Below are 20651 nucleotides of genomic sequence, written 5' to 3'. Positions count from 1 at the left end.
GTCACGAAAGCCCCGCGAGCGCCACCTCTATTCGCACTCGGGTTTCTGGATCTGATAATGTAGCGTCGTCGCCCAATCTCATGCCCGTGGCCGGTAATCGGGCTAGGTTATTTTCCTTCGCTCGCTTAGATGTTGAGCATGAGGCTAATGACGCACGCTGCTGCACACGCAATTGACAAGTGCGGACTCTCTTCCGAACTAATGGCTCAACTATTTGCAGCATGATGGTGCTTGCTCGCTTTCTTCTCCGTTGTTATTTTAGTCCACGTCAATGGTTATGGGCGCGTAGAGAACCACCGTTTCGTCAAGCGCTGGGTCGCAACAACGGCCGCGACAGGGTCGTCGCGCAAACTGTGCTTCCACTTTTGTTCAATTGGCTGTGCTGATACTTCTTTGTTGTTCTCGTCTGGTCGTTCCCCACACTTACACTGGTGGGTTTGGGCTTACCGTGCATGTCACATCGGTCCTTTTGCTACTGTTTCGTCACCGCTCATTCGGTTGTAAAGGACGACGCGACCAGCGGACCTTACACCTCGATCGTGTCGGCATATCCTTGTCATTGTAATCGTTTCTACCAATTGGATCATTGCGGCGATTTATGCCTTTGTTATAGTATAGCTCTCCGACCATGAAATTGATGGAGCATTCTGGCGCCGGTGGCCAGTTATCTGATACAAATAGGCCACTAAGGAGGGATAAGGTGCGATGTCGTAGGCTACTTTCGCCCCACATGCTTAGTTTGTATGTCTCCAATCGCTGTTGGAGTTTGCCAAGTTTAGTACGTACGATGTTCAGCCGTTTTTGGAGGTTCATACCAGCAGTAACTGCCGCAATCCGAAACTGAGCAGTACCTGTAAGCTTGTCTGAGCGTACCCCTCTTTCTGCGTCATGAGGCGGTAATGAGTTTACTCCTGGCTTTGTATACATGCGACACTCTCGGCGCTTTGCCCACGGAAGCCATTTGCACGGCACAATAGACTTTGGCAGCCCCAATCAATGTGTGTTGGTGTTCTTCCGGATCAGCACTTTGTTGTTCGGCCATATCAGTGACCCAATACGGTTACGATGGCCAAATTCATGCGAAAAACATTCCCTCCGCATCCTTCGCATGAACAACACATGCCCGCTAATTGACTGTTTCTTTGTTTCCGATCAGTGTCTGCCCGCCATCACCGGTCTGACAGGCTGCTCGTATAGTAGTCAGCCAAAGAATCTCGCGGCATCAGCCAGACCATGAGCTTATCCCCTGATCCCTCCTCGTTTGTGCATATGCAGCTAGGGATTGGTTGCATGCAACAGTTTTCCGTGCTTGAGCGAAGTCTTCCAGTGTCACGCACATGCTTCCTCCTTGGTCAAGCGAAGGCGATGCAGGACTTTCAGCCTGAGCTCTCGCCACTTCGATCCTTCCACATCTCGAATGTAGTGGACATCCTTTACGTATCCGAATGCTTCACCTAGTCAACGTACCGAATTCATCAAGTTATATTCAAACTCATCTCGATTAGACCTTGCCTTGACCAAGGCGTGTAACTCGTGGAGTGATGTTTGCCTGTCCCCAGGCAGTCTTTCGTCATCCAGTCTGCACATTTCTCGGCATACATGAACGTTCTCATCCGCCTTGACCAACCATACACCACTCTTGCGCGGGGACATGTAACCTGTCTGGCCAGACCGATTTGACCCACCAAGAAGCGGCACCCGCCAATCCGCAAACACGCAGCTTAGCCTTGTTATGCACGAAGGGCGCCGGTGACCGCAGCTCCGGCCCACAAGAGCACAGCACTCACTCGTCTCGGGATCAAAATTGCGTGCGACCTTATTATCTAGTTCCATTACAGCCCATGTACTCGCGGCGTACCCAGCATCGCATTGCTCTCACATGACGAGAAGTCTGCGCGGAGTGCCGCATAGCAAAATTCAACGTCAAGTCTTGGTGAGAAAGGTGTTCTGGCGCTCGCTGAGCGCAATGCTGGGCATATTTCCGTGCCAATGCAACGAAAAGTCAAATCACAACGTCAGGAAAGCCCAAAAGAGGTGGAATCAGCAACGGATCGATTGATTGCGCAACTATTTGCAAGGTTACTTACGGTCGCAGCAGTGGCCGCAGTTGCCATGTTTATTGTGATGGCTGGTGTGTGGTTCCGTGCACGACGCAAGTCCGTCGTTGGGCCGGATGACACCACAAGGACACCTCACCTTCTGCATCACTTGGAGTAGGCTCACTTTGCCGCACTTATGCCATGGATGCCCAGTACGCAATTGAAGAGAATGATAGTAGATGTACAGCTCAATCTAACTGAGGTGAAGCAATTGGCTCGGTAATGTGGGATTGTTGCCTCATTTGATGACAAGGCAGACTGGTTGAGTCGATTGACGAAAGCAGGCTGCATCATATTGCCACCGCATTGACTAAACCATATACTCCATGTCTTGTTATACATCATTTCGGGCTCACCGGTAAAGACGGTACGGTTTGGGGGAATCTTTTCATAGGCCAAGAGCAAGCATTCCTCGCTGAGTATGCGTGGAAAGGCAGGCGAGCCAACGCGGACATTTTCGTAAAAGCTATGACAGATGGCGAGATGAACGCCAGGGATATGGCTTCTCCTTTGATCAACCATATACCGCTCGCCACGTCAGAGGATCTCCGATGGGGCATGCTTTGGCTGGTTCTAGTGTGTGTCCGGGGGTCCAGATGATTACCTCGACATGCGATGGCGGCCTAGGTTCCGCATTAACTCCACGCCATCCTGTTATCTAAGAGAGCAATGCCTGTCAGCGTGCAGGGCCTAGTCAGTTAACAACGGACCGGCCACGGGCAAAGCCAGCCGTTGAGTGGGGATACAGATCAGCTGAACGAAGGAGCCAGTCCGTGCAATGCAACATGCATGCGGATGTTGCTAGCGTTCCATCCCAGTGGCAATGCTGGATGACCGGATGCAATAGCTAAGACGCATCTCTGCAGCCTGAGGAGATAAGGTGACTGGCCAACAGTGTCTCGAGTCCATGGTGGAAAGGCCGGCACGTTGTGTGTCAGCCAAGCAGCCCTGGGGAGTATCTCTAGTGGACGCGAGAAGCAGCCGAGCACCATCGGTGAAGCTCGATGGTGCTACACAGGTTTGTTAGCCTGGCCACAAAGGGAAAATTCGGGGTCGAGCATGTAGCGTAGGAAATGAGAAATGCCCGAATTACCGTGAACATATGGCGTACTAGTGCGCAGGGAGACAACGATGCCCAACCGAGGGCGATGATACTGCTTACTCTCCAGATGTTGGTCAATGCGTGTTGTAACGGTTGACCATAGCTCGGAATAGAGGACGTAGAACCCAGAATTCCTCAAGGTTGGCCCGTGTATCGCTTCGTCTGATTCCACGGAGGTACCAATAGCGGGAGCCATTGGCCAATCGCTTGTTGGGCCCAAAAAATATTCTTGAAGCGGACTGTGACTCGGCATATACCTACCGGCACGTGATCGTATTCTCGTTCACAAATGCTCCATCCCCTATGGCATGAGAGGTCCGGATTGCTCGAGAACAACACACCATGACCTCTCCGAGCGCCAACTAAGACCGTTTGACAAGGAACATGAGGGATTTTTGCGCCGGGAACAAACGGTTACGTGGTTCATGAAGCCACGACACGTTGATCCCCTAGCAAATGTGATAACTGTCTGCAGCTGGAAACGCCGGCACGGCCTAGGGTATCATTTCAGCCCGTCTCCGCATCACTCTAGCGTCAGAGTAAGAGGGATCCGTGGATCGTAGCGATATTGTTGGATGAAGCCCGGTGGGGTGCTACCACGTCGACGAAAGGATAGGCCATGGTATCAATTTATGGCCTGACAGCGAAGCGAGCTCGGTACGGATGTGTGGCCGGCGAGGTCGGCGAGAGGAGTTCGTTTCGAAGGATAAATAGCGGTATACTGCTGCTCGAATATCAGCTTCATCACATTCAGTTCGACAGCATCTTCCAGTCATTGACCATAGACTTTGATAGTCTTCCATCTTTTGCAACACCGGACCCAGCAAACAACGTCCCTCTTGGGTATAGACCGTGGCCATCTTTGTCGAAGGCTTCCTACTATCCAACCATTCTGTACGTGTCTTTGAGGCTCAAGGTCGAAGTAACCCCTGAGCTGACCCACCTCCAGGAACGCGGTCGCTGGTCCTATCAAAAAGGTCCAGTGTTTGAACGAGAAGCGACAGGTAAGTGTTCGACGTCTGGTATCCAAGCAGTAGATCGGTAAGGCTAATGTGTTACCGAACATCAGACGTCCAAGCTCTTCCATCCTGAAACATGTGCTTCTACGACCAACACAGGTTCATCTGCGGTGACTGGAAGTGGGGCCACTTCCGACAGCACTGCGCCAAGGAGTACCGAATCGGCGAGACGTGTGGTATGAAGCTCATCATGCAAACAGTTCCTACTGGAACTTACTGCAAGCTCTGCGAGAAGATCAATACCAAGATGCGCCGCCGAGCCGCTGAGGTGGACCGCATCGGGCGGTGGCAGCGGGAGCCTCACAAATTCGGTGCTTCGATCGAGAAATCGATGGAGATGATTCGCAGTCTGGATGGCGAAATCAATGAGCTGTCCTGCGAACGTAACCGCAGACTGCAGGCAATTCACTGAGGTTACAGTGGGCATGGCGCGGGCGTTTGGGAATCTGTTTCATCTACAACGCTTCGGTGTTTTCTTTCAGATTGAGGCCATTCATTTTTCGTCTCCGGAGGCGAAATGATGCAGGCAGAGCTGGCATTGAGCGATGGCATACGGAACAGGGAAGGCCGGGCGTTACCTCTTACAGTCGCTTCTTTCTAATCCTGAGCTTCTGGTTGTTTAATGATGCAATGAACATTACCAATTCACTTGATTGGCTACGTGCTCAATTGTGAGGAGTGTAGCCGCTGTGCTTGGATTGGGGGCTGAAGCTGTCCAATCCGTGACCGTCGCGTAACCGCAGATAGAAGTGGAGAGTCCATCGTGCACGGTCCGGCGAAAACAAGTACGGTGCCTATCCCATTGTCTAGGAAAGGTGACCAGGTGTTGAAGTGAGGCGTTGGTGGCATGCAGCAATGTGGATGATCATGAGGTCAAACGCGCGGAAGGAGCAGATTCGATGGTGTTGTGGTGTTGGAAGACGGCTGGTGGGGTAAATTTCGCAACTTGGCAGACACGTGATGTCGCTAGTGTTCATGCGGATAGTGTCGGCGGGTGTTGCCGATAAAGCCCCGGCCTTAGCTTTGCCCTATCCCGATGGTGTAAGTCAGCTGGCCTGCACCAACATCATCATCTTGTGTGCTCTTTCATCCTCTTCTTTGCTACATCCTGCACTGCCGTAACAAATGTCATGATGTACGAATTCCCTGAACAAGGGCAAGTCCTTACATCATCCCAGTACCGACTGACAGCACTTTCCTCCACAGTGCACTCGAGCTCGAGCTCGAGCTCGAGTTGGTATGGCGCAGACGCACCTAGGTATGTACGCCCTGGATCATCGAAAGGAAGGTGCGTGAAAAGGTGAGTTGCTCAGTCGAATGGACGGAGGGGCTGGCAGACACTCATTTCAACATGTCTGCGTCGGTCTGGTGGTTGCCGGTTTTCGTAATCGGTCTGTCGTGTTCTTTGTGTCGCATCATACTTTTCGTGTACGCTGCACTCTGTTGTTCCTTGCCCTTCCGATCGAGAAAGGAGATCTCGAGGTCAGCTAAGCTATACAGTGGTCGTAGAAGGTTGTATCAGTGTCAAGAGCCAGGAAGGAAGTTCAAAAATGTCGACTTACGTGGCGAACGCTAAGTGGCCTGAATAGCGGCCGATCGCCTTTCATACATACTGAAAGCCCAACTCCACCACGGTCCCTCCACGCGAACTTCCGTCCGATCGACATCATCTTTTGGTGACTCATTACGTGCTGTGGTCGTGTGCGAAAAAAAGCAGGGGCCGTCCAGATCAGAGGAGTGAAAGGGGAACGCGGGCTACCTAAGCCTTTGAGCATGTTGTGAGCGCAGCCCTACCACGGCGACTAAGTTTAAGCGCTCGTGACATACCGCAAGTCGTCACTCGTGTACTACCATTCCTCCTCGTGTGGAGAGACGCGGTTAGGTGAATGCCAGAGGGCATACAATCGACTAGGCGGCCAATAAGCCAGCTCGACGTGTCGTCAGCAGGGTCAATCAAACATGGTTCGTACATGACATACGACGGAAGGCACATCTAGAAGCCGCACTTTGGATGTATTGGGCTGCAGTCAGTATTTGTGTGCATAGCCGGAACACATGTAAAGCACTTGGTAGACCAATCACATCGCGAAACAGCACATTTGGGTATGCTGGGCAGCCCAGTACTCTTCTCATCTCGCTACAGCTCAGTAGTGGGCGACTACGTAAGTCGCATGTACCAGCAATACGTACCCCCTGACGCTCATCCATCGTGCTCTTTTCGTCGTTGCTACAAGCCTTGCGCATGGCGACCTTACCCTTTTCGGCCGATCTTGCTTCCCATAGCGCTCTCGCATATTATCTGCATATCGGAACGGACGCTATACGTATTCCGCGCCAATCAATAGACCACTGAAGCACGCAACCGGGAACCATCTCTTACTGCTTTCTTCGTTTCCTGGTCTTGTCGCAACGACGACTGGACTTCTCAAAAGTCTTCAGTAGCAACTCAGACTGACATACGAGAATGTGTGGGACCAGGGGAGAGGATCAGACTAATTTCGACGGCGACAAAGGATAGATTTACTTTGCCTCAAGGCCTGTCAAAGCCTATGCAGACCTTGTAGAACAGGCGATTGTGGTACAGTCTTCGCCAAGGGCTTGACCAATCACAGTCCAGAAACGGCATTCTGCCTCGATCGCATGCCGCCGACTTCGCCCAACGAAAACCTCGGACAGCTCCGAAGCATCGAAGCGCTAATCTGCAGCTATCGTCGTTGAAACTGTTCTAGTATTTTGCATACGATGCATCAACTTGGAAATTGCATCTTTGCCATAACAACTGGCTAGTCTAGGGCAAAGCCGAAGAGTGGTGTATGCCCAATAGCGCGCGCTCCAACCCCCACCGGCGGCTCGTCTCGCAGCGAACGTCTAGGATACCCCTTGCTAATCGGTATAGCTCTTCGACCACCCTACGTAGACATCACCAGGAAACGAGTATGATGTTAGCAGGAGGACAGCACTAGAGGTACCTTGTGTGGCGGCTACCATTACCTCATGTGTATGCAGGCTAACCTTGATACGTAGAGATTCAATAATGAGAATACGTATTGTTTATTAGTCAAGAACACACCACTCACGTTACCGCCTCACATCGTCATGTCGCTCAAATGGTGGGTTCTCTACCTACGCCTTCTCGCTACTAACGTCCCTAAGCCTGACATTCAACCCACCTTTAGGTCTTGCAGTGATGCCTCCCTGAATGTCCGCCACGTGCCCTGGCTCCTCAAACTCAATCTCGAACTTGCCAACCAAATTCGCGACCAAGCAAGCGAATTCTGCCTTCGCAAAGTCTCTTCCAATGCAACTCCTCGGTCCGTGTAAGAAAGTTGTGATGGCGTAGTTTGACTCCGCACCACCGGTGTTGGCAGTCCCAGGCTGCATCCAGCGGTCCGGGTTGAAGGAGCGGGCATCTGGACCCCACATATGGGTGGAGGTATTGATGGCCCAGGGGCAGATTACTACAGTGGTACCCGCAGGAATGAAGTGGTTTTGGATTGTTGTGTCCTGGGCGGTTTCACGGAGGGTGAGCGGTACAGGAGGGAAGATACGCATCGTCTCCTGCAACACGGCATTCAGATACGGCAGCCGGTCAATCTCAGTCGAAGAAATTTGGCCGCCAGGTTCCAGCGCTTCCGGCAACTCGGTGCGGATCTCCTGCCGCAAGCGTGTCTGCACCTCGGGGTGCTGACACAAGCAATACACGGCCCATGACATGGCTGAGGCTGTTGTTTCATGGCCGGCTGCGAGGAAGGTCATGAGTTGGTTTACTAGATCTTCATCGGAGAAACCACCGGACTCCATTGCTACGCTGAGAATATCAGTGCCCTTAGCTTCGCCAGCTTCCATCTTCTCGCGCTTATCGCGGATAAGTTCGCGGGCTACCTTCTTGACGGTTTCAACTGCGTTACCGATGACGTCGTTGCGCTCCAAGGGAAGGTTAACGGCGAGCCAGTGAGGAAGTAGATTGAGTAAGACTTGGATGAGCTGGGCGCCGCGAGCGCCGGCGAAGATCTTACGATAGGTTTCGTTGAGTTCGTTGTTAGGGTTGCTGATGGCGTCAAAGTCTTTGCCCATTCCTGCGACGCCAATGATGTCGAGAGTTGCGCGAGAAGCCCAATGGCCAATTTCAACGACAGACGACCCGTCGGGGCTACTTTTAATCGTTTCAGAGATCTTGTCTGTAAGCTCTTGTGATTTGCTCCAGAAGATGGAGTACAAATCCTTGACGTGCCTGAAGTTGAAGGCAGGCATTAGAAGCTTCCGTTGACGCTACAATCGCATCCAGGTCAGCATCCGTCCCACTCGACTGCATCTCATGTACACATACCTTATGCTCATCCCCCTCAGCTAGCAGAATTCCAACTCCGAGCAACCTACCTAAACCCTTTCTCAACCTCGATGGCTTGACAAACTCATAATTCCTGTGCACAAGAACTTCACCAATCGCCTTTGGATTCGTCACAAGGATACGCGGCTCGTTGAACAGCCAGCGATAATGTAAAACGCCATCGTTTGGCACAGTATCAATCCAGTCTCTTTGCGGTTCACCAGTTGGATCTTTGAAGATGCGTCGGTAATGTCCAAGCAGAAAATGCCCGTCCTAGCGATATTAGTCCCAGGGAACAGATTGTTGCTAACCTCTCACATACCGGTGGTGAAGGCAGTCCCCGTAACGGACTCAAGAATAGCGGATAGACAATCACACTCCAAAACAACCGGGAAAACAAGGCTATTGCGAAAATCGCAGTTGTATTTTTGATTGGGCCGTTGGAGATGGTCACAGCTGGAGCATACCGCTGACTAAACCAGGTAAACGCTGCTGACGCGAGAAGCAAGAAGCGTTTCGGTACCGCCATGATGGACTGGTAAGGGCGAGGATGGGGTGCCGAAAGATTGACAGCGTAATGATCGAGGCGAGGGACGGCGCATCAGCCTAAGAGGATGCAGTGCTATGTATGACGTATGACAGCTGCCTGCGCCACAACAGTAACAGCAGTGATGCTCACAAGAAGACGTTGTTACTGCCAAGCGGGACCGCGCGCAGACTTATATGTCAAAGTAGGTCGTCAGTCTTATCCTCCAATATAACACGTCTTCTAACGTCCTGTTGCGCGTTCAGCCCGCGGGCACACGAATCGTTTCAATTGCGCTCGTTTTGGTTGGCGCACGCGGTCTGTGCGGCACTATCGGCATGAAATCTTCCCGAGTACGCCTCTCTATTCTTGGTCAAAAACGCGAGGGCGGAACTGTTGTCCCGGTCTACATTGCTCAAGTAGCCTCTAGGCAGCCAGGATGACACCTGATGTTGAAGGAGGCAGAAGCACGCGGACGAGTCTCACGGAAGATGTGGAAGAGCGACTATGATGTTTATCGCAATTGGTTTAATTCGTCGCAACGAAGGTCCGTGGCCGTGAGCCTGATTACGATCCTCCAAAAACAGCAATCGACGCTCATTTGCGCTTCGTGGTCGTATCCTCACTATCACTATTCCGTTCCACGGCCGTGGCTGTGGCCTGATCCTCGCCCTTTGATGTCTTATTCTCAACCGCCTCTACATTCGCCTCTACGTCCCCATCCTTCGTGACGTCCTCCTTGGACGGCGTTTTGGACAGATGTCCTGCGGTCTGCTTGGACCAAAGCTCTGCGTATTTTCCGCCCTCATTCATCAATAATTCCTGATGCCTTCCCCTCTCGATAATCTCACCCTTCTCCACCACCAGAATCTGATCCGCATCTGCAACCGTGCTCAGGCGATGCGCGATCACGAAGGTGGTCCGGCCTTGGCTCAATTTACGGAAAGCTTGTTGAATAAGTGCTTCGATCGAAGAGTCGATTGCTGATGTAGCTTCATCCAGCATGACAATCTTAGGGTTCTTGAGTAGTACGCGAGCAATGGCTATGCGTTGAAGTTGACCCCCAGAAAGACGCACACCGCGTTCGCCCACTTTGGAGTTATAGCCGTCAGGGAAACCGACGATATCGTCGTGAATGGCGGCCGCACGGCATGCATCCTCAATTTCGGTATCTGAAGCGTCAAGTTTGGCATAGCGAATATTTTGGCGGATGGTCTGGTTAAAGAGGACGGGGTCTTGTGGGACGAGACCTATGGCATCACGAAGACTGGCTTGCGTGACTGAACGTAGATCTTGGCCGTCGATCATGATGGAGCCTCCAGTTACGTCGTAAAACCGGAAGAGTAGTTTCAGCATCGTTGACTTGCCTCCTCCTGTCTCGCCTACAAAAGCGATGGTTTGCCCGCCCTCAGCTTTCAGGTTAACGCCCTTGATGATGGGTTTCCGCTCGTCATAGTGAAAGTCTACATCCTTGAATTCAACTTCTCCGGAAGAGACTACAATGTCCCTAGCACCATCTTGGTCAGCAACTGAAGGTTTAGTATTAAGTAGCTGGAGTAAGCGTTCGGCATCGATGAGTGAGCTGGAGATGTGTCGGTAGCTGTAAGAAAGCACGTAAAGTGGCGATGTCATCGTATGCCAGTACATGATTAGTATGACCAGATTACCAACTGGCTTACGCCCAGTCACAATCTGCGACATACCGAAGACGCAAGCACCTGCGAACCCGAATGTCGTCAAGAGATCTTGTGCTGCATGTCCACCCATCGACCGGAAGTAGTACGAGTACTGAGCAGAGATGGTAGCGAGAATATTCTCCGCATAGCGCTTGTGTTCGAACACTAAACGGTTGAAGTAAGCAACTGTCTGCCAGTTATGGACCGTCTCGTTGACCGTTGAGCTTTCGGTACGCTGCTTCTCGACATAGTCTCTCCGCTTGGGTTGTGACAGAGTCGTGAAGTAGAACCCGATAGCAATATATGCTGCGCCCATGAAGAGAATAATGAAAGCCATGTATGCATCGAAAAGATGAGTGACGTAGTACATGGCCACGACAAGATCAAGCAGAATCGGTGCAATGTCGAATAGAACCATCTCGATGAGCGAGTTCAAGGATGAGGCTTGTTCGACAGCTTTCAGAACTTCGCCCGAGTCTTTGGAGGTGTGAAAGTCCATAGAGAGGCCCAGCACATGTTCGTAAGCTAACAATGTGATACGACGATATGCACTGTTGGAGATGACCAAGTTCGCAATGCCGTCGACAATACCCAAACCGGCATAGCTGTTGATGTATGAGAACAACACCCACAAGCCGATATCTTTCCAGGGCATGATGCCACTCTGAGTTTCGTAAGAGTGCTGTAGTTTGTCCGTAATAATGCCAAGCTGCCGAGGCGTAAGCAAGTTGAGGACGCGCTCTTGCAGCATATGAACGAGTCGCAGACCCAGGCAAGCCATGACCTTCCAGTCGTCTTTGGGGAACAAGTAGGGCAAGAAAACAGCAAAGCCTTTGAGGTATCCGAACCAACCACCTTCTTCCTCGAGACGCTTCGCTTGTTGGGCTTTGATATCCTTGTCTTCGTCTTTTGGCGTTGCTTCTTCGTCGTCGCTTGCGGATTCTGTAGGGATGGTACCGTACCCAGCATTACCGTTAGCCGTGGCTGATCCGTTCGCTTGCTTCCCTAGTAAAGATTGGCGCTCCTCGTCCGTGCTGATCTCAGCCTGCTTAGTGACCAAAATCACAAACGCATCTAACAGTAGAATGAGAGACGCAATAGCCCTAACGCAGTCAATCACGAATGGCGCGTTCTTTTGCCGACTCTGCTCTGGGATGGAAAATGCCGTTATCAGACACGTCGTAGTTTCCAAAGCAAATTGTAGAACAAATGCGCCAAAATACGCATGCCATCGTAGCGCCTTGCTCGACCAAAGCATATACGCCAATGGACTCCAGACCAATATCGACCCCAAGCAGCGAATTGCTGCAGGCTGTGGTGGCTCATAGTCCCAATCGCCCATTGACCGACTGAAGTAGTAAAGTACCTCTGTGATGTACGCAACCAAAATTGTGAGCATGGAGATAAGTATGCTCCGCCGTCTCTTTTGTGATACCAATCGCGCCTTTTGTAAGATGCATAGACTGAACGCGCAAGCTCCCATGTAGTAGAAACCTACAGTGGGAGCATGCATGTAGTTGAGAAGGGCCATGGCCGGGTAAAGTGGTGTCGCGGGTTGGGGCTGATCCATGGTAGCAGTCGTAAGCATGAGTTCGTATCTTCGTTGATGTTCTTGCTCTCCAAGGGACTGTTCTGAAGAGATTCGTTATGACCGCGCACAATCACACGAGTCGTGCAAAGTCGTGAGAAGCGACCTTATCGTCTCACACGGTTGTTGGAGGCCTGTGATTAGGTAGCACACTAATTCTTGAAACGGTAAGGAGTGGCCGCCGAGGATGCCTGATGTTTTGCGAAGTTGGCCGCCGTCGAGGAAGCTGAAATTGCGAGACCCAGCTTCTGAGTTGGTGTTATGAACTGCAGCCAGCACCGCCACCACAACAGTCTTCTCCGCTTAAGAATATCCGGCGGGCTGAACCAGGAGGCTTCGAATACGTCGATACCGTACAGTTGGCAGGGTTCCGTTCGCTTAAGTACTCTGGTACCTGGGGGTTTGAACAAAGGTCTGCGGCGCGTACTTTGCGACAGCCTGGTAAGTTATATGAGACAATGGCGCACTCTTCCGCGCAACCAAATGTCACGCGCCTCTGATGGTTTTGGCGGTCTGTTGATGAGCGCGCGATGTTTGGTCGTCGCGCAAAGCGCATTGTCCAGGCTGAAGAAGCTGCGCGCCCATGTTAGCGTAGTCGGTGTGGCTAGTGCCCGCTGCTGGACTACTGCAAACACCATGCATTCCACTCACCGCTGAGTCCAGCTTGCTTGTCTTTGCGTCATACGGCTGGACTTCGGTGCGACCGCTGCTGAAGAGGTTGCAAAAGGTTATATATAGAGCTTCCCATTTGCTCAAGACAGAGGCCGGTGAGAAATGCCGCCTACACCAAACTTCTCTAGAGCCGTCAGCAAGCGCCAGAACCCGCTCCAGGCAGAAACCCCAACAGCCACAGCGGCAAAGCGATCGTCAGCGCTCAAGGTTGCAATCGAGGGTTGCGGAAATGGTTCGCGGCTCGTAGCGAGGTTAGAGATGATGGATGATGCGGGTACTCGCAGGTGTCACATTGAAAAGATGCGGATTCCTTCTGCGACAGAATGGGTAAGCGCGGCTGCAGTTCCTCAGGTACCATGCATCCATTGGTAGATCAACGATGCACACGATACGTCGCCTTGTATGCTATTGAGAACATCGACACTTAGCGTTTGGTCTAGCCGACTAATCACATATTCACACCGCTGCATTAATGTGCCGCCTCGCTGTTAATTAGGACGAGCCCCACGCCGTTGGTCTGAGAGATCGTGTACTCGAATATCCAGCGCCACGTCATGAGTCTAAGATACCGCGTTTGATACATAGTTGGGGCTGTCGGTCTCAACACACAGAAGCTCGAAAAATGCTTCTTCGCCCCACTGAGCATATCTGTATCATCGTCTCCTACGTGCGCTGCATCTTGGCTCCGTTTCGTCAAGCATGTCTTTTCTCTGACCCATGGAAGCATCGCAAAGACACATATTACGCCATGTGGCACCACAACCAACAGATCTAGATCCGCGGAGAGATCGGCCCGCTCGCTCCGCTCGTTCGCATGGCAAAGATGGGGCCATCGAAGGACCACGACCAACCAACTTTGACTTGACCTCAAGCCCTTTCGCGGGCGTATTGCACCCCTGACAATACATCGCGACACCAAGACGCCAGCGCTTCTTCGCTCATGTATTACCTTGAGAGCATGAACAGGATTTCTGACTGAGTTGTTCACGTTTTTTTTTTTTTTTTTTTGCGAATACCAAGAGCCCAAAGGATGCAATATGTTCCTGGATGGCAAAGATGACAAACACACGGAGAGTGGAAAGCATATTATAGCATGAAGCCCCAACATATTCATGACTACTCGTATCCCTCCAACCAAGTTACCGCATCGAGTATACCGAATCTTCGAACCCCTTTCCCGACCGTTTGGTCAATCTACCCTGGTGGACCCTACTCGCCGTCGTGACACCAACGCATGCGGCTCAACCAGGCGTGCGTTTGTGAAGGATATGCAACACGTTTAAACTCATGACTCCAGTACTACTCATGACAGATATGACTGCACCTCTTTCTAACCGGATGCAAAGTCCACCATATGGTCACACGTATAAAGCATTTCCTCTTCACATTTAGTGAACAATGACTGCTCCGTTCGCCTTCTTGTTCGCTTCCAATTCCGGTTCTGACCCCGTCCTGCCTGTGAGTGTTTTGATAACCCTAGAGCTTACTCTCCTCTCTTCACGTATCTTGTCGGGCAAGTTGCATATAGCTCCTTGGTGACGGTTCTGTTACATACTTTCTTCCCTTTGCGCCTGTCTTCCACATACAGTCCACTTTCTTCGGGTGTTCAACATCCTTTGTCAAAGCCTAGGATTGCGGAACATCCCAGTGAAGCGAGAGTGAAATCCAGTTATATATGACTGAGTCTCTGATAACCCCGTCAATCTGAGCTTGCCATCGTTTGCATTGCCGGATTGATACTGTCCACCACCTTCGGAGCCTGTTATTAAGATTGTTCGCGTCATAACCCAAGTCCTACCCCGCCGTAGTCCGAGCGTAAAGCACATACGTCTATCAGATTGATAGAGTCAATACCTGACCGCTCCGATTCCTCTCCACAGCTCCTCGACAGACATAAGGGTCCAAGCGGCAAGTGACCGAGACTTTCAGCCGACTTTCAAAGCCTTTATCGCGACCAATTCTCCAAGGTAATCCACACCACCTCTTCACTTTCCCTCCAACTTCTTCAGAATACTGCGATCAACATTTGTGCTGGCTCATTCTCCGCAAGGACAAGGCGACTAAACAAAAATGACTGATGAACCAACATCGCCATCTAAGCAAGGCCCACCACGTGGCGCTATGGATCCTCCAGCGACACCGGGTGCAGGCCGAAGCGCCAAGGATTCGACCTCGATACTCATGCCCTCACCCGCACCCGCACCCGCACCCGCTACTTCGACGCCAGGCCGAAGTGACCGCACACTCCTTCCGAGTACACCACGCGCTTCCAACAGCCCTTTCCCGACCCGTGCGCCCCGCACTCCAGGAGGTTCATCATTGACGCTTTGTACCGTTGACGAGTCAAAGTATAGTAAGGTGACTGTACACACAGCCAAGTGTACCGAGTGCGACAAGCGCAACATGGATACCATGCGACGCTGTCCAGGCTGCACATTCCAAGTTTGCCAACCATGTTACGAAAAACGTTTGAAACAAAATAAAGGCCTTCTTCATGGCAACATGGCGACTCCAGGTGCGACTGAGGCGGCCTCTCTGCCAGTGGCGGGAGCAGGGCAGTGAGAAAGAAGCCACTGCCGAGCATAGAAGAGATAGGCGAGAAGGTCGAGAACGAGGAAGGTCCCAGCCCTATGAAGATTGAGACTACCCCAGCTATGCCCAAGTCGTCGGCAAAGAAGCGTGCGATCAAGAAGAAGGCGCCTCTTGATGAGACTGAGGAGTCTTCCGAGGACGAATTTGAGCCAGACGACACTTCCCCAACACCCAGCAAGCGTCGCCGTACTGGTCGCCGTCGATCTGAACTCACCTTTGCCGAGAGTGCTCTTGCTACCGCTCTCCGAACACCACCAGCTACACGTGCAACTAGAAAGCCACTCCCAGCTCCTACACAGCGGGCTCCATCATCCCCAGCCTCTGACCCTGGTAACGCAGGAACCTCGGTTGGTTATGGGCCAAGCAGATTCCTAAGCAGCGACTTCATGGGTGACAAGGATCTCTACGATGTTGGCATCAAGCCATACAAGGATCAGCCATTGTTAGCTCGTTGGGAGCCTGTCATTTCCAACCCGGCTAACAGGATTCCTGATATCATCAAGCGGGGTGGGAAGCCAAGGCCGAGTAACCAGACGTACCACAACATCCAAAAAAAGCTCAGAGCGAAACTACAGCAGCATCAAGTACACGAGACAGACCAAGATGAAACTGTAGCTCACGCGGCTGAGCAGAGCGTAAGTCATTGCTTTTTGTTTCTTTTTCTTGAATCGTCAACGATGATGGAAAAGCTGACATGATGAAGAAGGCTCAACAGAATGCAGACCCGCAGATTGTTGCAGCCTTTGTGGAGAAGGAGGCAGCTAGGTACCAGAACGAGACCATGGACGAAGACGAAAACGAGGCCATCCTTAGCGCAATGAAGAGTGCGGCGCTGGTGTGGGGCAAACAGACGTACAAGAAGCTGGACTCGGATACGCAGCTCGCAGTGCAACCGGGCCTGAAGCTACGTCTCGACCTCATCGACAAGACGTTTCGGGAAGAGCTGGCGAAGTTGATGGGCGAGCATGCTGACCGCATCATATCGGGATTGGGCATCAGTGTCGAGAAGCCTGTGGAGGCTCCACCAGGTCAGCTGTTCAAGCCTGCCTAGGGTGAGCGAGGTTGTTGCACCGGTCGGGAGCGATGATGTAATTCGTCACTTTATGGTTTCTCTGCATGGTTAGACTTGTCGGTGATAGACGGATTTGTCGGGACTTGTATCACCCTGTACAAAGGGGCAAGTCAGTATGGATTGGATATGGAGAGCTTGTCACTACCGTAGGAAGTATTCAGAATCCATTTGCATCAGCATTAGTATTGATGCAGAACATGATTGGTGTGGCGCGACATTCGTGAACAGAGTCTTGCCAGACAAAGGACAGAAAAGGTCCGAGAAGATTTCATAATGAGACAGACATGATTATGCTAGTATTAAGAAAGACGTAAGAAGAGGCTTCATGTCAAGACAGAAAGACAACAGAAAGGAAAGATTATGGGTATCCGTGTTGGCGCTCATGCAATGCAGAACAATATAAAAAGGTGCGAAGAGCCTCAGCCCAGGCTAGGGGTCCAGAGGATGGGACCGACTACAGGTCCTGCGGTATGAGCGTCTCTATCTTTGACCGAACTGGATCGTCAGCTGTCCCTTAGCTGGCTTGATCTCGTCCAGCTCATCCTCGCCCTGGTTGCCGATAGCGTTCTCAAGCCAAGTGGTCTCGTCATCTTCGTGGTCACCAGCGGAGGATGGGCGCTCGGTTCGTATCGACTTGAAGCGTTCGTTGAAGAGATGAGCGTACTCGTCGTTCTTGGAGGGCTGTTGGGTGACTTCCGGGAGGGCGCTCGGTTGAGAGACGGGGATCAGTTGCCTGTAACAGATGAGCGTCATGTTGTTATTAAGATGGAGGAAAGTGCGATGGCTGGAAAGGAGGGCTATGAAGAAGGAGCGGCGAAGGACGAGGAAGGCAGGACTCACTCGTTCGTCTCAGCACAAATGCGCTCCAGGTTCTCTCGCTGACGGCGAAGCTCCTCTGGGTCGGGCTGGGGCGCGTTGTGGGTGCTACTGGCGGTACCATAGTTGGGCTGGTAAGGGTCTCCGAGCAAGTGCGAGCTATCCGAGTGCTGCAGGAAAGTGTCAGCGATATGCATAGAGCGACAGCAAACAGTATGACAGGACTCACGTCTGCCTCGGAAGTCTTTCGCCCTCCCAAACACGACGAGCAGATGCCCATTGTTTGCGCGTGACGTAGTGGGCGGAAGCGACGCAATGCGAGCTGGCGTAGGAGCGAAAGTCTATGGTCTATATCGGCACGATGGTGGAAAGGCGAGCAACTACCCAAAGCATGCTGTGTAGCCCGTGGAGAGGAAGCTGGCGCTCTTGCTGTGGTTGACGAGCGATGCTTGCTTGAATTGTCATGATCGACGCCGGCAATCTCCGATATCTTGGCAGCCAGCCCTGGCTGGAGGAAGAGCCGCATCGCTACCTTTCTTTCACGTGTCTGCCAACCAGCCTCATCAGATCACCACGGATCTTCGTATCATACCTAGCCTGTACCTACGGCGAGACCATAACTTGGCATTATATCACGGTGACGCGTCAGAAGAGCCGCTTTTTGTACAGTGCGAACGTGACTAAGTACGCAAAGACAGACATAATGCGCCAGGTATTGGCTTGCCATCTTGTTGTAATGAAGTTTGGTATTCGCTTAAACCAGCAACACGAAACATGATACCTCTCGAGGCTACCTCATAAGATCATCTTGCATGAGCTAACATGGGGCTTTACGTGAACGTCATAAAGTACTTGCTTCGCGGGACTGTATAGACTCCTGTCTCCTCGTTCTGCCTTAAGCCTGCACTAGCTCGAGTGAATCATGGAGGCTATCGCATCTGCTCTTTGGTATATAGAGGTACTTGCATTGAGGATTGGATGAAGAACCTATCATAGTCCTGTGGTTCTGCTAACATTGATAGGAATCTCTCGTTGTAAGTGAGCGGCGTGAGCGAAGTCAACATTCGTTGTTGTACTAACACCGCGTTTCCTAAACCGGGTTAATGTGGAGCTTTTCACCTCCTTTGTTCGAGCCTATATCACGGTTCATTCTGTTAGCCTTCGTTCGTTTTCCGCCCGTCATGGAAAATTACCACTTATTCCATCCTGAACATGATCCCGAGTTCGATTCCAAGCAACTGGAAGGTATTTATCAACGATGGACGGCACAAGACCACATCAGAGATAGTTACACCGATGGACCAACAAAGACTGTAAACATTTTGGAGCATGAGAGGTGGGTCGTTGCCTTGATGATGTCCCGATCTCTTGCGGAAAAGATACAAAATGCCCTGTGCATCGCTCACGAGTACTGGAATTTTGCTGAGGGTGTTCCTGACAAAATGAAAGCTCTATTCGAGAAGGAAGCAAGAACCCAGTCTTGGGAGGACGAGCTGAACCATTTGATAAAGCTCACGAAGAAGAAGGTGAGAAGAGCGGGAAAGCCGACACGTGAGCAAAGAGATGGTCTCAAAATGCTCCTAGAAGAGCGGCTGAAGTGTCGGAAAACTATGGAATGGAATGAACGGCAACGTCAGAAGCACGAAGAAGCGGTGAAACTCGGTAGAGAAAGATGGACCAACGCTTGGTTTTCAGTACAACAAGAACTCGACCGCGTTTGGGTGGATGACGACAAAGTCAAACGATATAGGCGCGGACGATCGCATGCGCAGGAAGCCTCAGTGCCCAGAAGCCGACAGCCTCGCAGACGCTCAAGATCGCGTAGTCCAGATCGTCGGGATCACTCGCCATCCCGCTCCCGCTCTCGATCCTTTTCAAGGTTCGGTAACGACCGCCCGTGCAGAGATATTGCCGTTTCGCCAGCTCGCTCGGCTGCTTCCGGTGTGGAGTTGAATCGTATGGCGGGTTCCATATGCGATAATAGCGAGATCCTTCGAGATCCTCGAGAAAGTGTGGCAAAAACGGTGCAATACCTTCCCAAAATACACGGCTTTCGAAAGGGAGATGCTCAAGTTGTCGATTTTGCAGGTTCGCCATCACTGAGTGTTGCAAATTCTGTTCAGCAGTCAAATGGCGCATCAAATGTCGACGATAGACTCGCGAGTACAGCAGGGAGGGTTTTCCTGAACATCGTACCAATCTCACAACAGGCTCAAGAGTTCCAGGACGGTCTTCGAAGACTGGCGTTACAGTATGACAGTGGGGATACGCAACCTCAACAATTTCCTGAAGCTCATAGTTGTCACCCTAGTGGTAGCAAGCGGAAGCGAATTGACCGAACCCCAAGGGAAAAAAAGTTACAGAAAATGTCACCCTCGATAGCTAGCGATAGTCGAACGTCAACTCCCGAACATACGGCTGTCGGGTGGGTACAGGAAGAATCGGGTATGCAACCCGTTGCAGGACAGACGCCGGGATCTAGTAGACTGTCCATTCGCGACTTTTTTAAGCCCGGCTGCGGAACTGGTGAGAGCTTAAACATGCCAACCCTAGATAGATGACCGAATGCGATAAGGATTATAGTTGCCGGATGAGTTGTAGCCACCGATGTAATCGAAAGTGGTTCTTACAAAAAGTCAAAATATGTCGCGATGGTGTTACTGCTAAAATGAGATTCCATTGGAGACTCGCAATGAAGACCAATGGCTGTTAGTGATGTCACGACGCGTACTTAGCGTGTTTTTGTAGGTCGCTTTCGGATTAGCTCAAGATGCGTCCACTCGACACTCCACTCTTCTGTCTGTTGATGGCTAGCATACCGTCGCGCTCCAAGCACATGAGTCTTGTGCATGGCACTACCTGTCGCAAGCGAATTTTCGATACTGATACTGCGCTACACGGTCAGCCAACACGCTCGAATCACAAATGCACAATTTAAAGAGAGACGAGAGAGTATAGGACTAATTTCAGACCAAGATTGGATACAACAAAGCCTACGGTGTTAATACAGCCAGACCGTCTGAGAGCCGTCATCTTACGTCGCGACCGTCCTTTATTTCCCACACCGATACCTTAATACACTCACTACACCCGACCGAACGATACTCCTCCACATGATGAAAAGCTCAGCAATTCCCACCGCGATTCCTACGAGGAATTTCT

The 20651-nt window shown here is 51.5% G+C and overlaps 9 protein-coding genes across 9 annotated transcripts; 5 read left to right on the top strand and 4 right to left on the bottom strand.

The window, feature by feature from the left end:
• Window positions 1-483: 483 nt before the first annotated feature.
• Window positions 484-961, bottom strand: GT037_006459 (uncharacterized protein; the record flags this gene model as incomplete). Its single annotated transcript, XM_038931506.1, has 2 exons — window positions 484-851; window positions 910-961. The coding sequence occupies 2 exons, from the start codon at window positions 959-961 to the stop codon at window positions 484-486; spliced, it is 420 nt and encodes a 139-aa protein (XP_038786003.1).
• A 2859-nt stretch (window positions 962-3820) lies between these two features.
• On the top strand, window positions 3821-4238 carry GT037_006458 (uncharacterized protein; the record flags this gene model as incomplete). The annotated part of the gene is made up of 3 exons (XM_038931505.1): window positions 3821-4095; window positions 4151-4205; window positions 4236-4238. The coding sequence occupies 3 exons, from the start codon at window positions 3821-3823 to the stop codon at window positions 4236-4238; spliced, it is 333 nt and encodes a 110-aa protein (XP_038786002.1).
• A 58-nt stretch (window positions 4239-4296) lies between these two features.
• Window positions 4297-4632, top strand: GT037_006457 (uncharacterized protein; the record flags this gene model as incomplete). The annotated part of the gene is made up of 1 exon (XM_038931504.1): window positions 4297-4632. The coding sequence occupies one exon, from the start codon at window positions 4297-4299 to the stop codon at window positions 4630-4632; it is 336 nt and encodes a 111-aa protein (XP_038786001.1).
• Window positions 4633-6173: 1541 nt separating this feature from the next.
• On the bottom strand, window positions 6174-9076 carry GT037_006456 (cytochrome p450; the record flags this gene model as incomplete). The annotated part of the gene is made up of 4 exons (XM_038931503.1): window positions 6174-6489; window positions 7348-8489; window positions 8548-8820; window positions 8870-9076. 4 exons carry the CDS (start codon window positions 9074-9076, stop codon window positions 6174-6176), a joined length of 1938 nt encoding a protein of 645 aa, XP_038786000.1.
• A 594-nt stretch (window positions 9077-9670) lies between these two features.
• On the bottom strand, window positions 9671-12319 carry GT037_006455 (heavy metal tolerance protein precursor; the record flags this gene model as incomplete). The annotated part of the gene is made up of 1 exon (XM_038931502.1): window positions 9671-12319. The coding sequence occupies one exon, from the start codon at window positions 12317-12319 to the stop codon at window positions 9671-9673; it is 2649 nt and encodes an 882-aa protein (XP_038785999.1).
• Window positions 12320-13631: 1312 nt separating this feature from the next.
• On the top strand, window positions 13632-13784 carry GT037_006454 (uncharacterized protein; the record flags this gene model as incomplete). The annotated part of the gene is made up of 1 exon (XM_038931501.1): window positions 13632-13784. The coding sequence occupies one exon, from the start codon at window positions 13632-13634 to the stop codon at window positions 13782-13784; it is 153 nt and encodes a 50-aa protein (XP_038785998.1).
• Window positions 13785-15079: 1295 nt separating this feature from the next.
• On the top strand, window positions 15080-16652 carry GT037_006453 (uncharacterized protein; the record flags this gene model as incomplete). Its single annotated transcript, XM_038931500.1, has 3 exons — window positions 15080-15362; window positions 15596-16236; window positions 16305-16652. The coding sequence occupies 3 exons, from the start codon at window positions 15080-15082 to the stop codon at window positions 16650-16652; spliced, it is 1272 nt and encodes a 423-aa protein (XP_038785997.1).
• Window positions 16653-17153: 501 nt separating this feature from the next.
• GT037_006452 (uncharacterized protein) lies at window positions 17154-17769 on the bottom strand (the record flags this gene model as incomplete). Its single annotated transcript, XM_038931499.1, has 3 exons — window positions 17154-17406; window positions 17514-17659; window positions 17719-17769. 3 exons carry the CDS (start codon window positions 17767-17769, stop codon window positions 17154-17156), a joined length of 450 nt encoding a protein of 149 aa, XP_038785996.1.
• A 901-nt stretch (window positions 17770-18670) lies between these two features.
• GT037_006451 (uncharacterized protein) lies at window positions 18671-20050 on the top strand (the record flags this gene model as incomplete). The annotated part of the gene is made up of 1 exon (XM_038931498.1): window positions 18671-20050. One exon carries the CDS (start codon window positions 18671-18673, stop codon window positions 20048-20050), a length of 1380 nt encoding a protein of 459 aa, XP_038785995.1.
• Between the last annotated feature and the right edge of the window lie 601 nt (window positions 20051-20651).

The sequence above is a fragment of the Alternaria burnsii genome (genome assembly GCF_013036055.1).
Source record: "Alternaria burnsii strain CBS107.38 chromosome Unknown 752, whole genome shotgun sequence".
Classification (NCBI taxonomy): domain Eukaryota; kingdom Fungi; phylum Ascomycota; class Dothideomycetes; order Pleosporales; family Pleosporaceae; genus Alternaria; species Alternaria burnsii.
The sequence above is the reverse complement of the archived record's forward strand: the minus strand, read 5'-3'. Positions and strand labels throughout refer to the sequence as shown.